This window comes from Symsagittifera roscoffensis, chromosome 1 (genome assembly GCF_963678635.1).
Source record: "Symsagittifera roscoffensis chromosome 1, txSymRosc1.1, whole genome shotgun sequence".
Lineage (NCBI taxonomy): Eukaryota > Metazoa > Xenacoelomorpha > Acoela > Convolutidae > Symsagittifera > Symsagittifera roscoffensis.
The window spans coordinates 21,074,061-21,101,369 of record NC_087062.1 but is presented as its reverse complement, the minus strand read 5'-3'; the positions used below and the strand labels follow the sequence as shown (position 1 = coordinate 21,101,369).

At 36.9% G+C, this 27,309-nt stretch overlaps 2 protein-coding genes across 3 annotated transcripts; both read right to left on the bottom strand.

Annotated features, from left to right (window-relative positions):
* Window positions 1-15: 15 nt before the first annotated feature.
* LOC134841307 (uncharacterized) lies at window positions 16-6,898 on the bottom strand. Of its 2 annotated transcripts, none has more exons than XM_063857206.1 (5): window positions 6,547-6,898; window positions 3,835-3,955; window positions 2,659-3,534; window positions 777-919; window positions 16-448 (listed from the first exon to the last, which is right to left on the bottom strand). In XM_063857206.1, exons 1-5 carry the CDS (start codon window positions 6,869-6,871, stop codon window positions 93-95), a joined length of 1,821 nt encoding a protein of 606 aa, XP_063713276.1. In that variant the 5' UTR covers window positions 6,872-6,898; the 3' UTR covers window positions 16-92. The 2 variants fall into 2 exon arrangements, with proteins under 2 accessions (XP_063713276.1, XP_063713285.1); XM_063857215.1 differs by having other exon boundaries at window positions 2,659-3,477.
* Window positions 6,899-18,969: 12,071 nt separating this feature from the next.
* On the bottom strand, window positions 18,970-23,223 carry LOC134841298 (uncharacterized). Its single transcript, XM_063857195.1, has one exon. It carries the CDS (start codon window positions 23,118-23,120, stop codon window positions 19,107-19,109), a length of 4,014 nt encoding a protein of 1,337 aa, XP_063713265.1. The 5' UTR covers window positions 23,121-23,223; the 3' UTR covers window positions 18,970-19,106.
* Between the last annotated feature and the right edge of the window lie 4,086 nt (window positions 23,224-27,309).

Here is a 27,309-nt window from a genome sequence, read left to right as displayed (position 1 = left end):
TTAAAAATAAAAACAAAAGGGAAAAAGATGATAACTTAACAAAGATTGCGAAAAGAAATGAACCGACAACAAATACGAAAAGTTGGCTGTTTTCAAACCTCATCTTGCGTAAAACGCACTAAATTGTTAAAATAAAGAGTTATTGTTTTCAATTTATTGCTAAGGAAGTTCTGTTCAATTTCAATGTACTCTCCTTCGAAAACATAGTTATTAAGAATCTGCTGTGCGTCTATGTTCTTCGGAACTAACACTGCAATGTTTTCAGAAAACTCTCTCGCATGCTCAATCAATTTGGAGAGTGGAGGGTTCATCATTTTTTCACAGTCGAACACAAGACTTTCAGTGTATGTGGGGCCACCCCAGGGGGGAGAGAGGAAAACTGCGTCTACTAAAAACGGTTCCAATTCAAGGAAGTCACAAGCGATGAAGTCAATTCTTTGGTCAACACCTGAAACAGAAGAATCTTTGTTCATACATGGAAAAAATTAACCAAAAAGATCAACATAATCAATTAAATATAATTATTCACATGAGGAACTTTAAATAACTATCGAAAAATACCACACAATTGAGTAGAGAAATCTAACTAACCAATTTCGATTCATTTTAAAAACTGCATAAGAAATGATAGAAAAAGAAAGAAATTGCTCAAAATTTCACTCTATAATAGTCACTCGAGATCTATCATAATGCAGGTTTAGCTCATTACGGTGTAATCTAATCATCAATTCCTGCTTACATTCAGACATTCTTCCAATTTTTCTTTCACAACTTACCATAAATGAACGCGTTGTGCTTAGCTATGGCCACTTTGTTAGGGTCAATGTCCACTCCTATCACGTGTTCGCAAGTGAGACCGAACTGGATCGAGTTTCCCCCGGAGCCACAGAAGGCATCCAGCACTATGTCCCCATAACACCTACAGGTTTGAAAACAGTTTGGCATTGGTTATATGTATGCCAATAATACCAGTCTATTAAGAATGGGTAAACTAGCATCCAAAGCAACATTGCAGTATCTTTCGTACCTCAAAGCTTTTCTTGGAAATCTGAAATATTCTAAACTCATTCTTCTAAAATTATAGATACAGTTGAACACCAGAAGCAGGATAAGGCGGATAAAACGTCCCCACCCACCAGGAGTTCGAAACCCCTCAATATCCAAATGCTCCCTTTTCATTCTAATTTCCGACAGTATTTTCATCGGACCCCAAATTTTATTGACGGCAACTTTAGTGCCCTTATATTAATTTTAAGAAGTATGGTATTATGAAAACGAGCAGAAACGTGAAAGACAACTTCTGCAAAAAATCTTGGAACTAAGACTGAGAACACTCCAACGGGTATCTATGGACAAATTAAAGAACAGATGCGCGTCGTAGACAAAAATGAGCAGTCAGCTGGAAACACTTTAATATTTCAAGAAAACAGCAAAAAAAATTTTATTCGAAAACTCGGTGACCGCTCGAATAGCAAAAATTCTCGACTAGCTTAAAAATTTAAAAACCTGAAACTGCAGTCTAAGAAATACAACAAAACAACAATTAAATTCCGTTCAAATTGAAACTTGCATTTCTGAGAAATAGAAAAATTAGCAAATGAGACTGATCAATCAAACAAGCAATAGAAAATCCGTAACATATTAGCTCAGATCAGTCCCACCCGACTTGTAGTGACTTGAACTGAGCACTGATCACCGTGCAAATTGTGAAAACTTTCTGATTTTTATTTTATTTTTTTTGCGTATAACGATTTTCAATGTCTTTAGTTGAAACTTTAATGATAGTCGAGCTGAAGGCTAGACGATACACCGCCAAAAAAATCTTTAACTGTGAGTAATACTAATATAAAAATTAGTCAGGCGCGATACTCGGGTCTGGTCACAAACAAAAAAGAAGTCTTCAAGATGCTCCTAAGTGCATTGAGCAAAGCAAATTAACGGTGCTATGAAAATTTACGACGGTGCTATGAAAACAATAAAACTGGACAAACAGAAAATTTTTGTTTAGAAAGAAGTTACACAACAGCAAAAAGAGTATATATTATCACAGAATTGATTAAAATTACCATCGTAAATTAGTTATAAGCACAGAGGCGAAATTGCACTTCGCATACAGAAGCAAAAATATGACCGATAAGATAACACTACTAGGAAAAACTAAATGAGTAAAACTTTGAGTCTACAAAAATTCTTCAGTGACGCTCGTTCAGTAAGTTCCGAGAAATCGTTATATTAAAACGCCAGATCAAATTTAAATGCAGCTGTGACCGTTGAATTTACAAACTATTATTTACGAAGCGTTAAATAAGCCGACGTCATTAGTAGACACATATTAAGCCCAAAAATGTCATTTTTGTTCTATGAAAAAAATCAGCCTAAAATCTTTTGAACCTTTTAAACTGATCCGTAAGCATGCAGTCTACTATATTATGAATTTACTCAGCTGGGAAAGAAGCGAAACAAGTATTTCTCTTAGACAAGTTGTTTACAAAAAGTCTTTCACCGAGATTTTAGAATTTAAATAAGATTGCTAATAATGTAAAATCAAATTAGCGATAGTGAGAGAGAAAGAGAGAGCGCGAGAAGGCCTCAATTTACACCATAGAAAATTAACAAATCGAAAGCTAAGTAACAACCTTAGCGTCATACTTAACAAACCTTTCAGCGTGATGTTGGGCTATCTTCTCGGGAGTGATAGAAAACCATGACTCTTCGTCCAGATGACAACCTTGGTCAAATTTGGAGAAGATCCTGTACCGCTGGCTCCAATATTTGTCAAGTTCCTTAGTACGTAGCTTAACATATCCAGTACAACTATCCTGAGCTGGTGAAACACTCGGAGCTTGTGCTTCCAAGAGATCTGTGCCGAAAAGATTTTTTTTTGAATCAGTTTCATTTTCATTTAGGTTTGGTGAATCATTTCTAACTGGTTTGAAAATTCCTGGTGACATGAGTTCAAATTTAGTTTGTGTATCATCCAATTCTTTGATGTTTCCAGCGTCCGACATAGATACCTTTCCATTGTTCAATGACTTCGTTACCATATCAGCATCATTTTCACCATAAAAACTTCCGAAATTTTCAGGTTCTGGGACTTCAGTTTCTGTTATGTACTGAGATTCGAGCCCTGCATCCTTTACTGTTTTCAATTCGTTGCCATTCCATTTTGTTCTCGCTATGCGTTTCTTTTTCGATTTGTAACGTGACGCGTTTTTAACGAACTTTACATGTACAGATTTGAATCTGCTCTCTTCAAAACTGCAATGATTCCAATTACATCTTAAAGCGTTGAGACTATCTTGCATAGTCAATTGCAAAGTTTGAAATCTTTCCTCGTCCGATTGATTTTTAGACTTCAATTTAGTTACGATTTCTTGAGTTTGTTCTGCCGAAGCGATAGTCTGCAGTGCGTATGCAACACTCTGTTGGAATCTGCATGAATCAATTAATCGATCTGAGGCGACACTGGTCGAATTACTGGAACATTCAACCCGTGTAAAATTATCTTCGACTCTTAAGATCTCCCGGCATTTCCTAAAAAATAACGACCTGCACATATTTCACTTTCAAAAAGATCCATAATTATTTTTAGATGACAAAACGTTTACTAAAAATTCGAAGCGCGCTGTCCTTCAAATCCAGAAAAAAATGACGCCTGAAGTTCCTTTAGAAGAAACTTAGGGCTAGTCGACCGAAAATTCGTAAAAATACACGGAGCTAAAAAACAATAGAATGGAAACTGATTACAAAACCACTTTTAATGCGTTCAATGAAAGGAAAACCGATCTTTGGCCGCTTTCTATGCTCTTTTTTTCAGCCAATTAACATACTGACTCTTTGTAGTTGGCCTCCCTCTCCTCTGCGGCTGAAAAAGACACAGGGAGACCCATCTCTATCATCAGTTTCTGCTCCTCAGTCAATGTAGGCGCCTCATCCTCTGAGAAACTAACTGCCCCTTTCAAAAGAAAAATCAAAACTTTTACAAGGATAGCCGGTTGCCGCGCATGCGCAAGTAGCACATTCGTACAAAAACTAAAAAAAAAAAACTTTTCTTTCTTCAAATTAGGGTCGTTTCTTTTGCTTGGTTTAATTTTAGAACTATAAAAACTCGTAGAAAATTAGTGATTTAGGCATAAAATACTACAACTTTCTTCAAGGAAAATTAAAAAACAAAAGAAAAAATTCCAAATTTTTGCACAAAAAAACTTGCACGAACCCTTTTATGGCTAAGAAAGCTTCTAAGGCTATTTTTTCAGTAGAATCAAGTTTTTTAGCCTAAAGGGCGAAAATTTATATATAACGAACGTTACTCGATCGCTGTACTCGTTCGAAATTGGACTAATGCGATACGAAAATATATTGGTTCAAGAAAAAGTCGATAAAAGCAAAAATTATTTCAACTCATATTATTTAAGATTAAAGTATTTTTGTTGAATTACGTTGAAAGCGTGCAATCTCAGAAAAATTAGCCTCCTGTTCATTAATTAAAAAAATTCATTTGTCGCTTTTTTATACAAGAAAAAAACTTGGTTGCTGAAAAAATTTGTTGATGAAAAAATGTTGCTGAAAAAAATGTCTTAAATTACAAAACAAAAGAAAACTTTTCTGATTCTTATGGAAATTCGTTGCCGAAAAAAAACACAATACAAGCATACCTTTAATAAAAAAACATTGAAACTCCTCTCTCACGCCTAAGAGATGAAAATGATGATACGAAAAAAAAATTCGTTCAAAAAATCGTGGTCCAGAAATTTACAATATAAACCAAAGAACGTTGCAAAACAACTTCAAAATAAATTAACTGCATGTAGCATGACTAACATTTGAACACACGTCTACTTAAATCTTCTTGTTATTTAACAGAAGAAAGGAAAAACAAAATTGAAAAATATAAAAATTTCAAAAAAAATCAAAAACTTTCACAAAATTAGGCATAAAAATAAAATTGCCAGAAAATAAATTCAAAAACTTCTAGATAATGAAATTAACCCAATTACATCATAAATTACATACGCGACGCTTATGCACAACGGTACAACAATATGCTTACAACACAGACAAGACAAAAATAGTTAAGGCCCGTTATTAAAAAATAAAATGAAAAACTCTAAATGAAAAATAACCACACTCCCATGCAACATTCACCTACTGACTTTGTTGAACAAATCGACCAGGTCAAAATTGAAATCAAAAATGTTTTTTTTTTCAAAAACTTAGGCCAATATAAAAGTTTCGGCATTGGTATCACCTTCATAGTAGAGCTGCTCCAATCTAACGAGAATAAGAATTTTAAAATTCTAGACACAGTCCATATAACTGGGGCAAAAAAAACTTAACCAGAAGCTAAGCAACCGAGACAACCTGATATCTATTACACATATTTTTTTACTTTTTTACTATAGAATTATTTTAACTCTTGCAAAATTGAACTTTAAAACTATTGAAAAACTTATTGAAAGAAACTAATCGCAAGAAAGCTGGCAAAAATGAGGACAAAAACCAAAGTCCGACAAAAGTCAATCGACTTGCAATTTCAGTTACTTATGTACACAAAATTTGGGAAACACAACCGGATAGTAACAGATAACATGACTTAATTTTCAGTCATTATAAGTCCTATTTTCAGTCATTTTCAGTCATCGAATTTCAGTCATTCTAAGAACATATTTATTTACGTAAAAAGAAGTAGCACCCAGTTTCAATACATTTACTTATCGCAAAAGCTTTAGATTCCAAAACACTTATAATTTTAATTCTTTTTAAAATTTAACTGCTGCAAGTTTTAACAATGAACAACAAGTACGTCTTTTGAATGATGAACCTTCCAAATATGAGCAGGATTACCAGCAAATGAAAAGACAAATCAAAAAATGAAACAAAAACTTAATGTTTTTTTTTGGTCAAAAAAATTTATATAAATTGTAAAAATGGGCAAAAAATTCCTGAAACGAAATTACTTGCACCATTATAAACTTTACAAGGAACTTTCAAAACGCTAAAAAGAAAGCGAACCTTTCTGCGGGACCTATGCCGACAAAAATTAACAGACAGCAAAGTGTAAAATATTCGAACAGGACCCGACTGAAACCGAAATTTTGGGATTTGTCGTCTCAGGCATGGGTCTTACCACTTCACTAAATGCACATGGAAATCTTTTTTAATTCGAGCAAAAATTGTCAACTTTAGGCAAATTTCGTGCTGCGGTAACTAAGCCGACAAAAAGCTGACAAACAAGTCCGACAAAGATTTTTTGACGCGCAGAAAATTTCGCGCATACAAAAAAAACAGAACCTGCCCGGATTCAAACCATTGACCTGTGCCTTTATAGGCAGGGGCGTTACCTCTTCGCCACATGCTCGAATTGACACCTGACTTAAGATTTCATATGAATCAAGGGTAAAATGATTCCAGTGATTCTGTTAAACTAGTTGTTAACCAGAAAAAAGTCTATAGTCCAGTTTGATAACGCTTGCTAATCGCAAGAGGAAACCACTTTAGGGGATACGATGTCAACTTGGTCCTTAAATTGATATAAAGAAACAATACCTGCGTTCTCAGTTGCTTCATTTTGGAGCCAAATCTCCGAGTCGGAAGAGTCTCCGTCGTCATTGTCACGTTCTATTTCGACGCTTTCATCTTCATCATCTACCATTTCAGTCGATGATGTGCGAATTCGACATTTTTCTCCCAAACTCGAAGTTAAAACATCATTATCGTTATCACCTTTATTAATGTAGATTTCTTTGCTGGCTCGAAATGAAACGGAGTCGTTAAGATGAACTCGTGTGATTCGTAGAGAAGTCTGTTCCACATTTGTCTGTTTTGCATTGAACAGAAATTCGGCTAGGATTTCACTGTCATCGATACCCATTTGATCATTTCCTCATCTCAAACCAAAATAACTGCGATACGTATTCAAGCCATAAATTAAGTCGAACCTCTCAAAAATTAAGTCTCAGAAAATTCTCTCAAAAATGTACCAATCGCTATTTGAGCTATACGCAGACAGCATGAAATTTCAGAAGTCAAATTTCGATTACCTTTTTGTTCGTCCTGTCTCAGACCGTTCAAGCAGCATCAGGAACACATTAGCATAACATCGTTGCAGCACAAAATGAAACAATATGAGTTCATTTATGGGGCAAGTGTTCAGTTCAATTAACATCAACATAAAATTTACAACGAGGTACTTAAGCCTTCAACACTGGTGGGCGCCAAAATTATGGTAAAAATTTACTAGAACCATTAGAAACTTTTACAAGTTCCCCAAATGCAGCTCATTTAAAGAAATTTTCACATACAAAAAAAATTGTATGTCTCTTATAAGCTCAAAATATCTTCAAATAATTTGGTGGTAGAAGCCAACAGCTTATTTATAAAAACTATAGTTAAACCAAAATTCAACTTATTGGTTGCAATTAATTTTGATCAATCAGTTTTTGAGCACCCTTGTAGGTATGTTCATTTTTTTAGACTTTTGAGCATAAAAAGTATTCTGAAACATACTAGATCACATTATTAAATTTTATCAAATTAAAAAAATAATAATGTTTTTCGGATACGTGCAACAAGAGCATCAGATCGAAACGACGCCGTCTTCACGAGGTGAAACCGACTCTTGGCTAGCCAGGATGCAAATGACGTCACCCACCATACCCCCCCCCCCCCATGCATCGGGTAAAGCTCAGAAGTCCCCGGTTTTGACAAGCCCAACCCGACTTACGCTTACAAACAAAACACAAGACCATCATACCAAATAAAATCAAGCAGTGCATAAGAACATTAATTGAGATGTTTAGCAATAAGATAAATTGAAAAAACAGCAACATATCTCAAAGTTTCTGATAACCTTAATAAAAATTTTAATGAGTAGGTACGATCCATCAATTCTCTCAACACACATAACTATCAAAAGGTCGACAACCAAATTCCACCAGAAGGAATAAATCATTTAAGAAAGTGAAAACCTGATATAAGTTTTTAAAAGTATATAATCAAATAAAGCAGGGGCGGATCTAGGATTTTCTAAAATTTTGTCGACCTTTTGTTTTTTTTAGGTCGACCAAACTGATTTTTCGAGCTCTCCTAAAGCACTTAAAAAAGCAGTTTTGGCCGAAAATTCTGCGCCGCAGGCAAAATTTTTGAAAAACAGGCTAAATAAGGCGTTTTTCGGCACTTTTTGGAAAATTTTGATGAAAAAATAGCGTTTTTTCGGCGCGCACTCCCCACTCAAAATTAGTATAAATTGGCGCCAAAGGCGCCTTTAGAAAAATTTTATGGTCGGTCGGCCAAAAATCTATTTCTTAAAAATTACCAAAGGGGGGACCCTTTGGGTCGGCAGGGGGTTGAATCCCTGAGGGGGGGGGGGGGGGGGGGAGGGTTTGAATCCCTGAAATAAAGTGATTATGTAGATTCTTAAGGTATCAGGCTGTTAATAAAACGAAAAAATATATAAAATTTTGAAATTGTGAATAAAACACTTAACAAAATTACCACACGCAATTTTGATTTCATTTACTAGAGCATTAAAAGAGGATATCAAAAAGCAAAAATATCTTTTCAAAATAGTATAAGAGATCGCTGAAAGCAATCGTATAAATATTGCTGAAATCACAGGAAAAGTTCGTATTGTTACAAGTTAGACGAGGAAAAAAACAAACAAACGATAGAACGACAACGTTTGCCCAAGATCTGTTACCTTCAAGTGGTGGCGAGCGAAGACCGTATTCCCCGGAATACGCAAACAAAAAACAGATCAACCCAGGGAACCATGGAGAAGGTCCAAAATCCCGAAAGGGAGAAGAACCAAATCCACCCAGGGATTATGTACCACAAAGAGACGAAACCCATTTTATGGGAAATGTTGAAAAAGTTAAACCCATTTTATGGGAAATGTTGAAAAAGTTCGGAATGAAGAAGGAAACAATAACCATCTTGAAAGGGTTGCACGAGTACACCACGTATGAGGTAAGGGGCAGAGAAGCCAATAGTACAACATGGATGCCCCTACGAGGATTGAGGGAAGGATGTGCCACCTCACCTGGTCTATTCAATGTATCTCATGCAACATCTATCAGAATAGCCACAAAAACAAGACAAGAAAGAGCGCGCCAACCTATTGGAGCACCATGGCAGTGGAGTCCAGAGAACTCTTTCCCCCTTAAAGACATGAAAAAGGCTCGTGGTAACTCTGCGACGAGGGTTGTAAGGTTAACAGAAGTGCTGTTCGCAGATGATACCACACTGATTGGAAAAAAAAGCGAAATCGAAAACGGGGAACAGACGGTGATGGAGATCCTAGGCCGTTTTGAGGAAATGTGTCACCCAGATAAAGAAGAACATTTAGCCCTAGGAACAGCAAATGACATAAGAAGTCTGGGCTCGTATGCAGACAGGAAAATCGATCTAACCATGCGTCTTCAACGAATGCGCAGAGCGGCATTTATCGTAAAAAAAGACTAAAAAAGACGAGACTCACAAAACGCCAGCAGGCGATCGTAGCACAAACATGCGTTGAGTCAACGGCACTGTTCGACGCCGCGGTGCGCCCATGGTATAAATCAGAAATAAACAAATTACAAAGAGAAATTGATAGATTATACCGATATATATGGGCCAGTAAAACCAAACCCCCAATTAAAGAAATGCAGGAGAAGAGTATAAATATGTTTGGAGTCAGGAAACAATTGACCATTGATAATATGGAACTGAAGATTGAGAAACGGCATTTAATCAGAATTGGACACATACTTAGAATGGACAACAACAGGTTAACTAAGCAATTGGTATTGGGTTGGCCAGCTCCAGAAATTTCGGACCAGCAAAGAAAAGCCAGACAAACCACTATTGGATACTGGATGACACTGCTGAGACATGCAGGCCAAGACCCGGATACCATCGAAAGCTTAGCATTAAACTGGAAGAAATACAAGAAGTTCATCGAAGAGAGAGTGAGAAGAATAAGAATGTGGGAGCACAAGAAAGCAGATAAAGAGAACACAGAAAGGAACCAAACAGCAGAAATAAATACATCCACAGCATGCTCAATATGTGGAGGAATGTAATAGCCTAACGGGCCTAAGAATACATGTAACTAGGATGCATAGAAAAGATCGGGACGAAAAACAAACCTGTGAAAGATGCAAAAAGACGGTAGCAACAAAATCGGCCCTTACAAATCATAAGAGAAAATGCTTGACCACCCCCGCGACAAATCGACGACCCGAAGAGAAGAAAAACTGCCCCATGTGCGCAGTCTCAATATCGAAGACAAACCTGGCAAGACATATTCGGACGATCCATGGCATGCCCTAACAGGGTCGAGAAGCCAGACCAAGATAGAACGACAACTGATTAAATTTTTTACGTGGGGGGGGGGGGGGGGGGAGCGCGCCGAAAAAGCGTGATTTTTTGGTCAAAAATTTTCAAAAAGTGCCAAAAAATGCCTTTGACCAAAAAACAGGGACTAAATCGCGCTTAGGGAGAGATCGAAAAATCAAATCGGTCGACCTAAAAAATTTCGAATTTTTTTTGAAAATCCGCCCCCCCCCCCCTCGAGAAAATCCTAGATCCGCCCCTGCTTGCCAGCATTAACATCCTGTAAATTTGTTCGAACTTGAACTTGAACTCGAGCTTGATCTACTAATAAAGCAAACTGAAGAGTCCAGCAGAAGATAAATGCAAGCGGGAAAACAATAAAATGGTAAGTGTTAACATAATGTACAACGCAAAACTGAAATGATACGACACTAATCCGACCAAAGTCTAGGCCGAATTCTAGGTAAAAGAAACCAATTAACATTTACGAGACAAAATAATCTATGAAAACCTCGAAGTTTCTAAAAAACGATGTTTGAAACAGGAATAGTACGTTTCAGGAATAGTAAGGAAATAGTCAAAAATTAAGCGGATTCAAATCAACTTTGTTCAGACCATTGAAAACGGGGAGGAATTTTGTATTCGGGTGTTTTAGTTCTTTTTTTCTTTTTTTTTGTTTTCCACGTAAAATCAGGTATCATAAATTATCATGGGTAGGAAGGATAAGGTAAAAATTATATACCATTTTAAAGCCTTTTCAGTCGTGTATTGAACGAGATTCTAAAACATTCAAAAAAATGCCCCAGTGTTGAAAAAAAAACGTATAAAAATTGCTCCAGAGGTTAAGTCTAATTTCGAACGCGTACCAAGATCGAGTAACGTTCGTTATTTGGAAATTTTCTTCTTTAGACTGTTAAGCTCACAAAATTTGGTATTACTACTAAAACTAATTTTGGATGTTTCATTTAGCACTTGTTTGGTAAAAAAGGTTAACTTAAATTGTTTAAAAAAACTATTGTGCAAACTTTTTTAAAATTTTTTTTCCATTTTTTGTTTGGTATTCGATTTTTTGACAAAAAAATAATGTCGATCTAGCTTATTTCACGCGTTTGTAGAATAGTCGAATCACACCACACATTAAAAACAACATTTTTTCTTGTTTTTTTAAATGAATATGGTCGGAACATTCTGTGCTACTTTTACAGCAACCGTTTAACCTTTTTTATTCAAGTTTTTGTTCAAAAAACTTTGTACACGATGATTAGACACTTGCTGCTGCCAGATACGTAAAGTGCTAAAACAGAGTTTTACGTCGGTTGCGTTACGCATGGTTTTGCAAGTCTCATAACAGTAAGCATCAAAAAGGAACGCCATAACAAGGTAGCCATTTTTTGGACAAAAAGAAAACTAATTCACGGGACTCTCTGAGCTGGTGTGACTCTGACAACCTAAAAAATACCCTTATGGTACTATTCTACACTCAGGCGAACCTGAGTTTCGTACAAATTACGATACAACAAGTACAAAGTTAGTTAAAAAGCATGACGCTCAAGAAATAGCAAGGACTTCGCACAATGTTACCATTGAAAAAAGAATTAGAAAACAAAAAAAATGGAGAACGTTTTTTTTTGTTCAAATTTACTTTTTTTAAAAGAGGTCCAAACGGTGTTGATTTAGAGTATTCGAAATTTCGGCGTCAGAGTCTTCAAGATTTCAAAAACAGCTTCGGAAATTTGTAAGAAACAAATAAGCTTAAATAGGTAAATAAGATGACGGAATAAACGCCCACAGATAATACGCTAAGCTAAATTCAACCAATGTAATTCCGCAAAATCTAAATGAAAAAAAAACATTCACTGCCCACATAATATCGACAAGTGTTATACATGTACTGAATGAAAGGTAATATACATAATTCGGAAACTAAACCGAAAGCTTAATCAGCAACCATAAATCCGAAAAGCCATCGACAAAAAAAATAATATCAAAAGTCAATAATTATTCATTCAAAAAAAAAAAAAGAACAAAAACAAAACAAACTTCGAGAAGGGCGGATAGTTAAAATTATAACATGATCAATAAAATGATCAGTACTTGCAACAGAGAGGACCAAGCAGTGACGAGTCAAGGAATGTAAACAATCACAGAATTCCTGTGAACAAGTTGTTTTCGGGGTAATAATAAATCTAGCACCCGATTGCAATAACCTTGCTTATCGCAACGGAAACGAAATCCAAGAATACTAATTCTTAAGGCTCATTTGAAGCCAATATATGTCAATATATGCAAGCTTTGAGGTATCGAGCGACAAAAAAAAAAAACAATCCCGGAAATGTCTTTTTCGTCGATTTTTCCAAAAACTCGACTGCAGTTTCCATTATTATATTCTACATCAAATCATTGTTAGAAAATTTTTTAAATGACCTATTCAAAAAATCGCAATGACTAAATGAAAGGATTCCTCCAAGTTTTATAAAAACTTCGAGGTTTCGAAACCACAATGAATATATTCTCTGTTGCACTTTTAACTAATGAAAGCTCCCTCAATAAAATCGAAACACAGGCGATGGAACAATTTAAGAAACAATAGATAACGGATTTATTTCGCACACTTTTTATCAGATCAATCAATAAATCCAGATAGCTCAAGAGGCAAACATATTTTAAAATTTTTTTCTTAGATCGTAACTTCTTTCAAACTCTTGGTAAATATTGAAACTCAATTACCCTCACTATTACAGGAGGAATCCAGAATGACTTACACTTATAGTTTTTCGGAGTAAAACAGAGCAAAAAATATTAACCTAAGTTTCGAAAAAGCTTCATCTTTCGAATTTCCAAAACATATAAATGGCCCTCGAAGCTCTTCGAAATAACAAGAAAATAAATTATTAACACATTTTTGATAGAATTTAGCCAAATTGAGAAAACTGGTCCGTTAATCTGCTATTCGAAATTGGAGTTTCCCATCCATTTAACAAATAAAATGATCTCAACCTTAAAGAAAATGTCAAACCGCAAAAATTTTGTTACTTTATCCTGAAAAAGAACATAGCTGATCTATTTAAGTGTCGTTACTATGCTCATTAATACTTAAAAAGGAATATTACTCAACTTAAATCTCCACAAATCTTCTCCATAAATCATTTGATAATTACTAATGACTATAAACGCCATATTCAAAAACTAAATTTACAGAGACCAAAATCCAACGACAAAAAATATAAAATATATATTTGTATATGTAAAATGCAAGAAGAAAAAAGAGAATTAAACCTCGAATTAGTAAAACTACGGCTACGTCTCGGATTCGATCTGCGTCCTTGACGATATGAAACTCACGCACTAGCCACGGACACTTAATAAATCACAAACACTGGCCACAAACAAAGCAGGGAACAGATGCTATGAAAACTCCAACACTACAGATCATGATTTCAGAAAAAGCGCCACAGAATAAGTGAATATTTTAATGATCACTTTTATTTGCGAGTAGGATAGAAAATGAGATTTTTGGTACAAATACACCACGCTGCTGGCTAATGTAAACACCGACCTACAGAAGTAAAGCTCACGCTGTATATTGACTATTCAAAATGATTCAGTTTGAGACACGTTCGTGACTTGTAAAAACGACACTTAACAGGAAAAAATCCAATTCGCGACTTGATTACACTCGATAAGGGGTAGAAACACACTGCTTAACAACCGGTCAGATCATCAAATTGGAACTTTCAAACAAATGTTCAATTAGTATATTTTATAACAGAGGCAAAGCCGATTTTCGTACGCGCATCATTTCAAGCTAAGAAACAGAGAATAAGAGAAATAACTGAATAGAATATATAAAATTGTGAAAAAAAAGAGAAAACAGTCGCGTTACAAACAGTATTGAGTACGCGTTTGATTTTAGAAGCACCCACGAAGCCGAAACAAAATGGGTAGATGCAGATGGAGCCCGAACCAAAACATTTCGTAAGGAATTGTTGTCATTAAACAATTTTGAGCATTAAACTTCAGAACTTTTACAACAACAAACCAATTGAATTTTTCTAATAACCAAAATCAATTTTTGCAAACTCAAAATTAATTACAAAACACTTGCTCTCGCAAGTGTAATTAAGCCAATAGAATTTTAGCCGACGTAAATTAGGTTGAATCAGGTTTTAGCGCGAAAAAAAAACTGAAACAGGAAATACACAAAGTAGTCCGAATTACGCTTTTAGGCGAACAAAAAAAACATTTATGAAACAGATCAATGAATCAATTCAGGTAGCTCAAGAAGCACAAAAAATTGAAGACAAAAATTCTTGGATCGAAACTTTTTTCAAGCTCCTGTAAAGTATTGAAACTCTTGAAACTAAAGTATTGAAAAGTTCAAATCAGAAAATTCCTTGTTGTTGAAACATAGCCGAAAAATGACCAGAAAATTACTAGCCAGACAATTTTAGGCTCCTGAGTACTGGAATCCTCTACGTTTGTCGTCTCAAGCAGGTGCGTTAGTGCGAATCATACTTTTGGCGGGCAAAAGTAATAGCAGGAACATGAGATGCTAACAAAATAAGCTGATTAATTGTGAACGAAAACTTCAATGTAAAAAGTCAAGTACCCGGTTGCAAAAGCACTCGAACAGTAGAAGCAAAACTCCGAACACGTAGGTGAAGGGCTAGCTTGATACAATACACAGAGACGAAGAGAAGCGGATCTTCATACACCATATGATACCACATGAAAAAGCATTGCAAGCTAGCAAGCAACCAAAAAAATTAAAACATGGAAAACAAAACACAACTAAACCTTCAAGATTAAGTCGGCAATGATGGTCTATTAGTTATAACTCGTTCAGAAAAACAATAAACGGCGTTTAAATAATGAAAATCAAAAACACTTATCGAGTGTCACTGAGTCGAAAAAATTGTTGCCATGAAAGATTTTGAACTATAAGACTTCTAGCATTTTGTACGATCCAGAGCGGAGCATGAAGAAGTTTTCCTTGAAACGATTCAAAATTAGGTCACTAAGCCAAAAAAATTTAAGCCGAAATCATTTAGGCAGAATGTAAGTGAAAAAAACTTTAAAAGAAAAGTGCAAGTAAAATTGCAAGTAAATTATGCTATTGTAAAACAGCACAAGTTAATCAAACACTAAAAGCAACTATAATTGAGAACAGTAAAAAAAATTCTAATATGTGGCAACTAAGCCAGCAAAACAAGCAGACAAATAATAAGTCGACAATTCTTTTTGGAACGGAATTTATCCCGTTAGAAAAAAAAAACAGGTCCTGTCAGATTCGAATCCAGGACCTTAACCGTCCCAAGCGTATTCATTACTTCTAGACCAACTATGCCGGGAAAAACATTTAATTCATTAAGAATTGAACCTAAATTTACTATTTCTACCATTGACCATTCTCTGAACAAAATTATTCACAAACTGAAGCCAAATGAAAAATCAACGAAAGTAGGACACGATGTAACAAAATAATCAGAAAATGCTAAAGAATTGATTGATACTAACAAAACTGTAATTTTATTTTTCAAAAAGAACAATTTTGTGAAAATGACTTGATAAAGTGAATATAGGCAACAGACCAGAAACGCATTAAAACAGAGCAAAAAAATATTAACCTAAGTTTCAAAAGAACTTCATCTTTCGAATTTCCAAAACATATAAATGCCCTCGAAGCTCTTCAAAATAACAAGAAAATAAATGATTAACACATTTTGATAAAATTTAGCCAAATTGAGAAAACTGGTCCGTTAATCTGCTGTTCGAAAGTGGATTTTCCCTTCCTTTTAACAATTAAAATGAGCTCAACCTAAAAGAAAATGTCAAACCGCAAAAATTTTGTTACTTTATCCTGAAAAAGAACATAGCTGATCTATTTAAGTGTCGTTACTATGCTCATTAATACTTAAAAAGGAATATAATTCAACTTAAATCACCACAAATTCTCTCCAAAAATCATTTGATAATTACTAATGACTATAAACGCCATATTCAGAAACTAAATTGACAGAGACCAAAATCCAACGACAAAAAATATATATATATGTATATGTAAAATGGTTAGACCTAATTTTATCATTTACGGGGAGTTGAAACATTCTTTTGAAAAAAAAAAATGGAAAGCAAGCCGACAATTAATTCTCTCCTTGAAAAATTGAAAATATGATGCAACCCTAGTTCGAAATGTGTCCTGTTGAAGTCGCCCGAAAAAACGCGCATCTTTAGCGAAACCGTCAAAACAAAAACTTCAGGGTAAACAAATCTAACCTGTTCCATAAAACAGAAGCGAAGCTTCGCTACGCTAACACTAGCGAGACCACGACAAAAAGCAGCTTTATAAATTGCATGAAGAAAAACATGCTAGGGGGAGAACATATTGCTTAACAATCGCTCAGATCATCAAAAAATTGGACCTTAAAAACAAACGTTCAATTAGTATATTTTATTACAGAGGCAAAGCGGGCAATATCGCATATCGCAACGGAGACATTATCGCATAATTTGTGATACAAAGCACGCACAGCATCACAAACTAAGAAATAGAAAATAAGAGAAATAACAGAATTGAATAATTATTAATGTGAAAAAATGAGGAAAAAATCAAAAAAACAGCCGCACTACAGTAATAAATAGGCGTTTGATTTTACGAGCGCTCACTAAAACACAAATAGCTCAACAGACGCAGATGCAGCTGGAAACAAAAACATGTCATAAGAAATTATTGTCATTTTGAGCATTAAATTTTAGAACTTGTGCAATAACGAAGCAATTCAAATTTTCTAACCAAAAACTATTTTTGCAAAATCAAGATTAATTACAAAACACTTGCGCTCGCAAGTTTAATTAGGCCAATGGAATATTAGATAAAGCCAATTAGGGCGAATCAGGATTTAGAGCGGAAAAAATATATAAACACTCAAGGCTAGTAAAATTAAAAACTATAAGGACTACTCAAAAGATCTTGCTTCTATGATGAAAACAGCTGATAGCCCAAGAAAAGTCCGCGCTGTTAATACCTAAGCCGACAACACGTGGGTAGACGCCCATTGAGCCGAAAACTAAGGAATGCCAGAAGAAATTGTTATCAAAAACATTTTGAGCAACTCAGTTTTAAAACCTGCAATTTGAAATTTTGCAACAGGAACTACCTAAGCTTTTGAATAATTCCATCAATGTTTGCCATTGAAGCGACACAGATTAAAGCTATTCAGCCGATAAAAAGTTAGCCGAAACGATAGAAGAGAGTAAAGAAAAAACCAAAGATAATATACACAGAGCCGATACAAAACTGTAAGGCTATAATTACCAGCAAATTAAAAGACAAAATTTTTTTTTAAATCGTTTTTTTTTGTCAAAAAAAAGTTTTGAAAAAACGGCAAAAAGAACCAAAAAAAACTACTGAAACAAAATTATCAGCACCATAATTAACTGCATCTGCACCGGCTTGCATCTAAGCCGACAAACATTAGCAGACACGAAAGTCGAATTTTTAGTTTCGACACAAAAATAGGTCCCGACTGAAATCGAATTTCTGGGATTTGTCGTCACAAGCATGGATGTTACAACTACAGTAAATGCACAGAACACTCCCTGAATTTATAGAGAGGGCAACTTTCGAAGTCTTTTATTGTACAGCATGTAAACAAAAATCAAAAAATAGTAAAAATCGGCAAACTTCTTGGAGCCTAATTACTTGCCCAAAACCAGAATACACTGAAATGTTTTTCAATTAGAGTAAGAAAATGCCCAAATTTTAACGCGCAGACAATTTTCCGCTGACAAAAAAAAACAATTCTTGGCCGGATTCGAGCCACTGACCTGTGTCTTTATAGGCAGGCAGTTGCCTCAACTCTTAGCCACATGCTCGAAATAACGTTTGACTTCAAATGAACCAAAGGTAAAAATGATTCAAGTGATGCTGAACTAGTTGTTATCCCGAAAAAGGTCTATAATCCAGTTCGCCCGGGTTTGATACAGCTTACTAATAGCAAGCGTAACACCGAAGGGGTAATAATTTTACAAATTACAGGGGTAAACAAAAACACTTGCATCTATTATGAAAACTGCTGACCGCACTAGAAAGTTCGCTGATGTCGCAACTAAGCCGACAAAACATAAGCTGACAAACGAAAGTCCGACTATTCAATTTTTCCCGGATTTTGAGCAATTTCCGAGTTCTTTAAAATTAAAGATTCGTTGTTGATGAATCGATATTTCACTACCACATGTAGCTGACACACCAGTCTTTCCATGAACTGTAACAGAAAAAAGTCATTGTGTAGCATGGGCCATGTCAATCTGACATCGAAGAAATTCAATTCAGAACAAACGCGTACACTTTACACTCTTTAGACACCAAAGATTGTCTGAATTATGGTGAATTTACTTTATACAAAACCTTTTAACAAATCTCGCATGCATATTGTTTTCATGCAGCTTTAGCTTGAATTTCTTAAACGCATAATTTTTGCGGTTTGGAAACTGTATGTTTTTGTTAAGTTTCATTATTACTCGCTTGATTTATGATGACACTCCGTCGACATTGGCAAGCATTTGTCGTTTAGTTTATGTATACGAAGTCTTAACGTTCAAAATTATTATATATTTAAACAGCTACACAAATACCTCTGAGAAAACCAAATAGTTTGAAAAGCTTGTCAATTAGTGTTATGTAATTTTGAAATAGAATAATCCTAGGGTATATATACTCATATCTAAGCTAGCTAATATTATTGGATTCATTTATAAGTCAAGGCTCTTAAGTTTCGTAGATGCCAAATTCAAACTTCGGTTTCCATTGTGTCTTGCTTATGTCTGTACACTCCAATGTAGGCGTCTTGCACCAATCTCTTCAGCATTTCATCCTGCAAGGCGTGGCGTTCCACGTAATCAAGGCGTTCTGTTTCCGATTTAAAACCGCTCAAATGTTTCAGGTGACCTTCAATGGTCGGACATTCCCTCACTTCGGGAACATTTCTGTCCATGAATCTTCTGTTTTCAACTCTATCAGCCATGCTGTCGAAAAACAGCCAAGTCATTTTCCCGTCTGGTGAGTTAAGCTTTGTTCGTGCAAAGCTCACGTAATGACTGGTCTTTATGCAAATCACTGAGTCCAGAATGTATTTGAACCCATTCAGACTTTGTTCTCCGGTAGGAATTTCATCTTTGACGTGGTTCTTTCTGGATTTGTGTATAACATCAGAGCATTGTTCGCAGTACTGAATGATCGAGAAGTTTTCGCGAGCTCCCATCACTCTTTCAGATCTCGACAATGAACAACTCTTGCACCTCAATTTCGCCGCAGCAACAGAACAGATGGAACACTTTTGGGGAGAAGATAGGGAGATGTTTGATATGTCAATTTCAATCGGAAGAAAGATTCCAGGAAACACTTTCTCTTTGCCGAATCGTGGCAATTGTATCAAGAAGCATGTCGGATTCTGTCGAAAGAATTGTCCTTGAAGCACAAAAGACTGCGCCAGAATGTTCTGCACGCATGGAATGGACTTTTGCATTTTAGCGTAGGCTTCTTCGTTCTCAGGTTCCACGAACACTTGATACACGAACAGGTCTTGATCTTCTTCAAGCATGACGTTGCGAAGGTGCAACAATGGTGGATGACCATCTCCACCCACGAAATTTTTAGAGAATAGCACTGCTAGCAGTTCCTCTGCATCCTTCTCCTCCTTCGACACTCCAGGGAGAAACGTCTCCAGTTGCTTCCGCAGCCGCATGACATTTCCGGCAGGCACGAAACAGTTTTCACCCCTCAAAGGATTGACAATTAAGGTCAATAGATTATTCTGCATTTCAAACGCAGATGAATTGCGAATATCGACGTTTTTACATAAGTCTATTTTGCAAATCGAGTCCAGAGCATCAGAGAACAAGAAAAGCGAGTAGAACAAGCTGTCCATGTAACACGAATTATGATGTCCCTGGATGCCCTTCTTCTTTCCAATATGGACCTGCTGCACGGCGTACTGTCTGGCGGCTCTGGGGGTATTATCTCTGGATAAAGTGGTCGGCTCAAAAGACTCATCGCCACTTTCAGATTTTGCTACGACCACAAAACCAGGTCCAAAATCATTGTCTGTGTCAGCAAGAAAGAGCAAGAAATTTCGACTCACAATGAATGACTTTCCACCAATTTTTTGAAAGAAAGAATCGTCTAAACCCTTTATTTCATTCCTATCGATATCGCCTTCGAGTAAAGTGACTTGAGCTCGGTAATTTTCATGAAGACTATCTACAAGACACTGGAAAACCCCTTGTCCTGGAGCAAACAAACGGCAAATTGTCCCAACCCTCACTTCAGATGGACTGAATAGGGATCTGACAAAACTTTCTCTGAGCTGATAATATACAAATCCATTTCTCAAAATGCATTTTTGTAACCCATCAACATTCTGCTCATAATTAGGAGTAAACCGGATCATCTCATCCATCATCTGTACCTCGACGAATGACTCAGGCTCGAGAATATTTGTCACGATTGCGGGGAACTTTCGCTTCAGAGATGGAATGAAAACGTCGCATACATCTTGGATCTTCGGAACCTCAAAAAGGGCACCCGAAGAGTGTTTATGAAACTCAATGACTTGTACTTTTGCAACAGGGACAAACAAACACCGTTCTCTCAATGGTTTCTCAAGCCAGAGTTTACCATCATACGTTCCATCTCCAATTGTTTTGCAATGACATCGTCCAATGAGCTTCACACAAGCTGTGGCCCCGCCTTTTTTAGTGCTTATGATAGCAACAACAGTTCCATAGTGGTTCTTTTTTTCGCAAAAGAGTGTCATATATCCTTCTTCAATGTAGCAAAACTCTCCTTGCTTGAGATGAATTCCATGAGGCTTTAGGCTTTCGTAAGACGGGGACGGTACGCTTGAGTTGCTTTCTGGGTTGGGCGGGAGAGCGCGTGGAAATTCGGGTGTACGCGAGTTCAAGGTAGTTGTCTCCGGGTTGGGTGGGAGAGCACGTGGAAATTCAGGTGTACGCGAGTTAAATGTAGTTGTCTCCGAACTCAATTTAAGGCTTTCATATTTTGGGGAAGGCTCCGTTTCATGGTCTTCAAAATCAAACTTATCGGCTTGTTTGCGATTCTCCTCGCAGTTTGAATCTTTGACTTGGGAAGTGGCTGTTCGCCTCAGGAATAAATTTTTTATTCTGTACTGCGAATCGCCTTCACTGTGAAAGTGTCTAGAATCAACGCCTAAGCAAGCCTCCTTGATATTTCCATCAGCAAAGACAACTGAGCAAGAGCCATCATCCTTCTTCATAACAAACCCATTGAAAATACTGTGGTTGGGAACGTAAACTTCAATTTGGCTCGAATCATGTACGGGTTCACATCGAAAGACAAATCTAGCAAGCTTCTGGTGTATTTCAATACATAGACACTGTGAAGCTTTTTTTGGTATTATTTCGAGAAAATTCGATTTTTCTTCTGAAATTCGGCTGAACACTTCCGAGTTTAGAAAATTCATCTTTAACCTACCATTGTCTTTAGCATCTATGAAATATGCCAATTCTATCGCTTGAGTTTGTGGAATGAAAACTTGGCACACGTCTGAATGTTGCAAACTACGCCCATCAACTTCAGCAAAATCTACTAACTTCAAATAAACCTCAGGTATAAACAAGCAGCTTTTGACTTTTGCTCCATCTAAATAAAGTTTTCCCTTGAATGAGCCATCAGTTGCGCTAGCACAACTCATGCATGGCTCTATCAACTCAACGCCGACTAGAACTTCATCTGTGTCGCGTAACAAAGTGAAAATGTAGCCACAATGCTCCTCAAATAAGCAACTTTTGTCAGCAAAATAGGAGTCTTCAATCCAGCAGAACTTACCAATCAATGGGTTGTTTCGCTCCTCAGTAATGTATGTCTCTTTCTTCGACGGGTAGCCAGTGAGATCCACCATTTCAACGTCATTATCTAGCAATTGTGGAGTCGAGTCATTGCTTCCGTCAGATTCATTTTGAGATTTAATTTTTCTAACGATGATATTAGAGACATTTTTTTCGCCCTTCTTTAAACCATCCTGAATCGCCGTGTATAATTTTGAAGATAGCTGTGGTACATGAGAACAGTGAAAAAGCTTGACTGTATATCTTTTACTTTCAACACTTTTTACAATACCTTGGTGAATTCCACTTTCGAAGAAAAATATCTCGCATGAATCGTCTACTTGGCAGGGAGTACAGCGAAAAGCAAAAGCACACAAGCTCTTTGTTACGGTAATAGTATTATTCTCACAATGCAGAACCCCTCTGATGTTCCAAATTGCAGATGGCTGCTCACGTTCTGGTACTGCCACCAATTTTAATTTTGTTTTTGTGTCGTCTTCCAAGAACTTTTTTACTTCACCGTAAACAAAACGGTTGATCGTCGGAATATAGCACCAGGCTATGTCTCCTTCAATAAGCACACGATTGGAATCGGATCGCAGTCCTCCTATTTTCCTAACGACGACATGGGACACAAATATAGAAAATGGATCTTCAGGCACACAGCATCTAGATTTTCCGACCAGCTGAAAATGAACTTTCGAGGACATTTCTGTACATTTCTGAATAGATTGTACGAAACCTACGTGCGATTTCTTGCATTCACGACATGGGTCAATACGACAGAAATCACCAATATATATGATATCACCATTGGTTGCTTTGAAATTGTCGAACTGTACCCAAGGCTCCTGCTTCTCAACAGTGTTATATCTACCACCGAAAGGTGATCGATTGCGTTGTGCAACATCCGCATAAGAACGCTTGGAGCTACTCATCAGTTGTTAATATTCGGAACTATAACTGGCATTAACACATCGGGAAAATCTCGAGATCTGATTCTATACAATTTGGCAAAACTAGAGAACGAAATCCATCTGAAAACCTGCAAATGAGATAACTCCAATACCAGTGGACAAAAATGAACGCAATTTCAATTTTCGAAGAAAATTTAGAACATTTGCAAAAAAAAGATGGTCAGTTGCTCTGCAAGTAGCACAGAATGTTCCGACCACAAACAATAGATTTTTTTTTGTTTTTATTCAAATTGCCGTTTTTTGAGCGTGGTGAGATGATAGAACGAGGCAAAAGCCTAGAAAATTAGAAAAGTAAACACCTAGAATATTTCGCCGCCCTATATAAACACCTGTAATATTCACTATAAAAAAGCCTGTAACATTCGCCGAAAAATCACCCAGCAATGGAAAGTAGAGAAAGTCCCTATTGACGAATTGCTGACGTCAGATACCTTATTTCAACGGTTTCTCACCGTCTCGACCTAGCTAGTTGAAACTTAAAATGTTAATTCAAACCTTTTTGCACATTTTGTGCATCATCAGGATTATAAATTTTTTACAATATATACAAACTGGCATTAACACCGTGTATAATTAGCCTAATTGTTGTGATAAACTTATTAAATAGATTTCTTTGTTCAAATTTACCGCTTGTGTGTTTTCATATGATATGCGCGCTGGGCTTTCCTCTTCTGGTTATCTTACTAAATCTCGCCGTCCCAGCCGTAGGCGAGTGAAGTTTCCCTTGCGTAACTAGACGCAAGAAGGAGTGAGCTGGTGAATCGACCTCGAAATCGACGTCAGGTTGTACCACTCCATTCTTTTTTTTTCTTTTTTTTTCATCGCCTTTGCCTCAGCAATTTTAAACCCTAAGTGAAAGTATTCATAAATCACCCCAAGGAGCTTCCTTTCTCGCCCCAGTTGTCTGTGTTTCAGGTTGATGCCGCGATTCCAGGCAAGACGCATCCCTGAGTTCTCACAGAAACTAGTTATCGGGACTTCAAGGACCAAATATATCAAACCAGCAGTAGTAAAATAAACAATTCACTCCTACCGCGGCGCAACGCTTCATGATCTGTTTGAAACAGTTTTACAATACAGACCAAAGCGCCTAAATACAGTAACAATAGTTGCTGGATACAATGACTACAGGCTGCATCCACAAGAATTAGAACAGCAGTGGAAAAACTTGATTAACCTCGTCACTAACAAGTTTCAGCCCAAGACACTGATCATCCCCAAGACAATTCAGAACTGTAATAATTCCGAAGTAAACCGCAAAATTTATATTCATAATCATGTGCTGTTTAATTTGATAAATAGATTTGTACACCCCCATACTTTTATTGTTTCGCCTAACCTCAACCTAAATCTAACCCCTCAAATGTTCTGCCGTGATGGCATCCATTTCTCGTTCTACGATAATGATTTCTTTACAAATTTTCTTGCAAATTTAATCTATAGATTCTCTCGCTAACTTGACACCGCCGTCCTTCCTAAAATGGCTACGCAAACACACTGCCTTATTTGTAAAAGCAGCCTGCGAGGCGGAGGTCTTTGGTGCTTCACATGCCCAGGCTACATGCATGTAAAATGCAGCGGCCTAGCCCGCAGCAGTGATCACAATGACGATTTCAGTTGTCATCGCTGCACCTCCCAATTTCATTCAGCTAACGACAAGCATGAATGCAATCCCCCAACCCTAGCTACAACCACGCTCCCCCAAATGCACCCTCACCCTTCCACTGCCCCACACTCACAAAACTCAGGAGAGTCTTCCACTATAGAACCCAGAACAATACAAGACCCATGGTCAAACCCCTGTCCAGAACTAATTGAAACCACCAGGAAAATATACACCGAAGTGGTCCACTGGAAACCGGTCTTTATGATCTTGTCAAAAAATGAAGTTGGTTATAACTTTATTGAAACCCTCAATAGAACTTTGAACAGCCTAATAGAAAACAACAAAAATACCTTCGCAATGCACGCAGCAATGATTTTTCCACACTTATTACTGTGCAAACAAAGTCCGAAATTGATGGATCTTTATCCAAAACAATAGCAAGGCGACTTAAGCAATGGCAAGACGGAGACCTGGATGGACTATATAACTAAGGAAAGGCGCTGCAAATGCGCTCGTTGAAAGGAAGTAGAAGAAAAATTGAAACTGAAGCACAACAGTTCAACAAACTAATGAACACTGGAAAAATATCAAGCGCAATTGCAAAACTAACAGACACATCTAAAGGCGTTCTTTCGCTCGACGAGATTGTCAAAGGTAAGACAGTTGAACAGACTCTCATAGAGAAACACCCACCATCTCAACCAATTAATGAGAACTATATTACACCAGTCTCAAACGAAACAATTCCTTTCCATCCATCGATATTTGATCAGATAAACGGTCAACATATCAAGAAGGCAGCCATGAGAACGCACGGATCGCATGGACCATCTGGCCTCGATGCGAATGAAAGGAGACGTATTCTAACACACTTCGGGCAACAATCAGTTGAAATTTCAAAAACAATTGCTTAAATTGCCAAAAAATTGGCCACAGAAGAACTAAATCCAGAACTAATGGAACCATATAACGCATGCAGATTAATACCCTTAGATAAGAATCCAGGGGTAAGACGCATAGGCATAGGAGAAGTTATGCGTAGGATAATAGGGCGAACAATAACTAAATGCCTAAAAAACGAACTCATGTCGCTCGGTTCAAACTACCAACTCTGCCTAGGACAAAAATGTGGCATTGAATATGCGATCCACACGCTAAGAGATCAATACAGCAAAACTTCCGCCGATGCTGTTTTACTGATAGATGCCGAAAACGCTTTCAACTCGCTAAACCGAAAGCTGGCATTAAAAAACATCGAAAATACCTGCCCTTCCCTTTTAGAAGCAATTAAGAACTCCTACTCTAATCCATCTAAACTATTCGTTAAAAAAAAACAATCTACTCTCAAGAAGGGAAAACCCAGGGGGATCCACTAGCAATGGCCATGTACGGTCTAGCCATAATACCCTCATAAAACTCTTATCAGTAGACGATGTAACCCAGAAATGGTACGCAGACGACGGAAACGCAGTCGGTAAATTAAGCAATCTACGAACCGTCCTTTATAAAATTGTATCACTGGGTAAATTTTTCGGCTACCACGTGAAAGCATCCAAATGCCAACTCATTGTCAAAGATGAAAAACTCGGTGAAGCTCAGAAAATTTTCGCAAATACAGGAACCACTATAAAGGCAGGAGCCCGAGTGCTTGTTTCAGTTATAGGAACAGAATCTGAATGTAAAAAGTTCTTCGAATTTCAACAGAATGAGCAAATCAAAATTTTGAAAAAACTAACCAAAATTGCTAAAACCTCCCCTCAAAACGTTTATGCCTGCTATACTAAAGGAGTTCAAGAAAAGCTTTCAGTTCTTGCCAGGACAACGCCTAACACTATAGAAAACTTAGAAATATGTGAAAATATTATCGAAGAACAATTATTACCTAACCTAGTCGGTAAAGACACTTTAAACCCCCAGTTCCGTGAGATCTCTTCTTTACCCCTTAAAATGGGCGGACTTAACATCAAGCTGCCATCCGATCATGAAAGCTACCTAGAATGGTCTAAGGAAACATCACTGGTACTGGAATCTCAAGATCCTATTACAGCAGTAACACAGCAAGAAAAAATATGAACGCTGATAGAACAAATCGAAAAAAGACAAACCTCATTAACTCCTTAAATGAAACAGATAAATACGCAATCGACCTGGCCTCTGAAAAGGGAGCTTCTAACTGGCTCAATGCTCTACCACTGAGCAGATACAACTTCAACCTGAATAAATCAGAGTTCAGAGATGGTATTTACTTAAGATACGGATGGGAACCAACCAAAACCCCACTCATATGTGCATGTGGTGCTGATTTTAACTTGACACATGCGCTTCACTGTGCAAAGGGTAGTTACACACACATAAGACACAATGAAATCAGAGACACAATCGCCAACCTCATGAACGAGGTTTGCCATGACGTCGAGATTGAGCCAAAACTTCAGCCGTTGCAAGGCGAAAGCTTTGTCAACAATTCAACTACAACTGAAGATGAGGCACGACTTGACATTAAGGCAAACGGAATCTGGGGTTCACGATTCAGCCGCGCTTTCT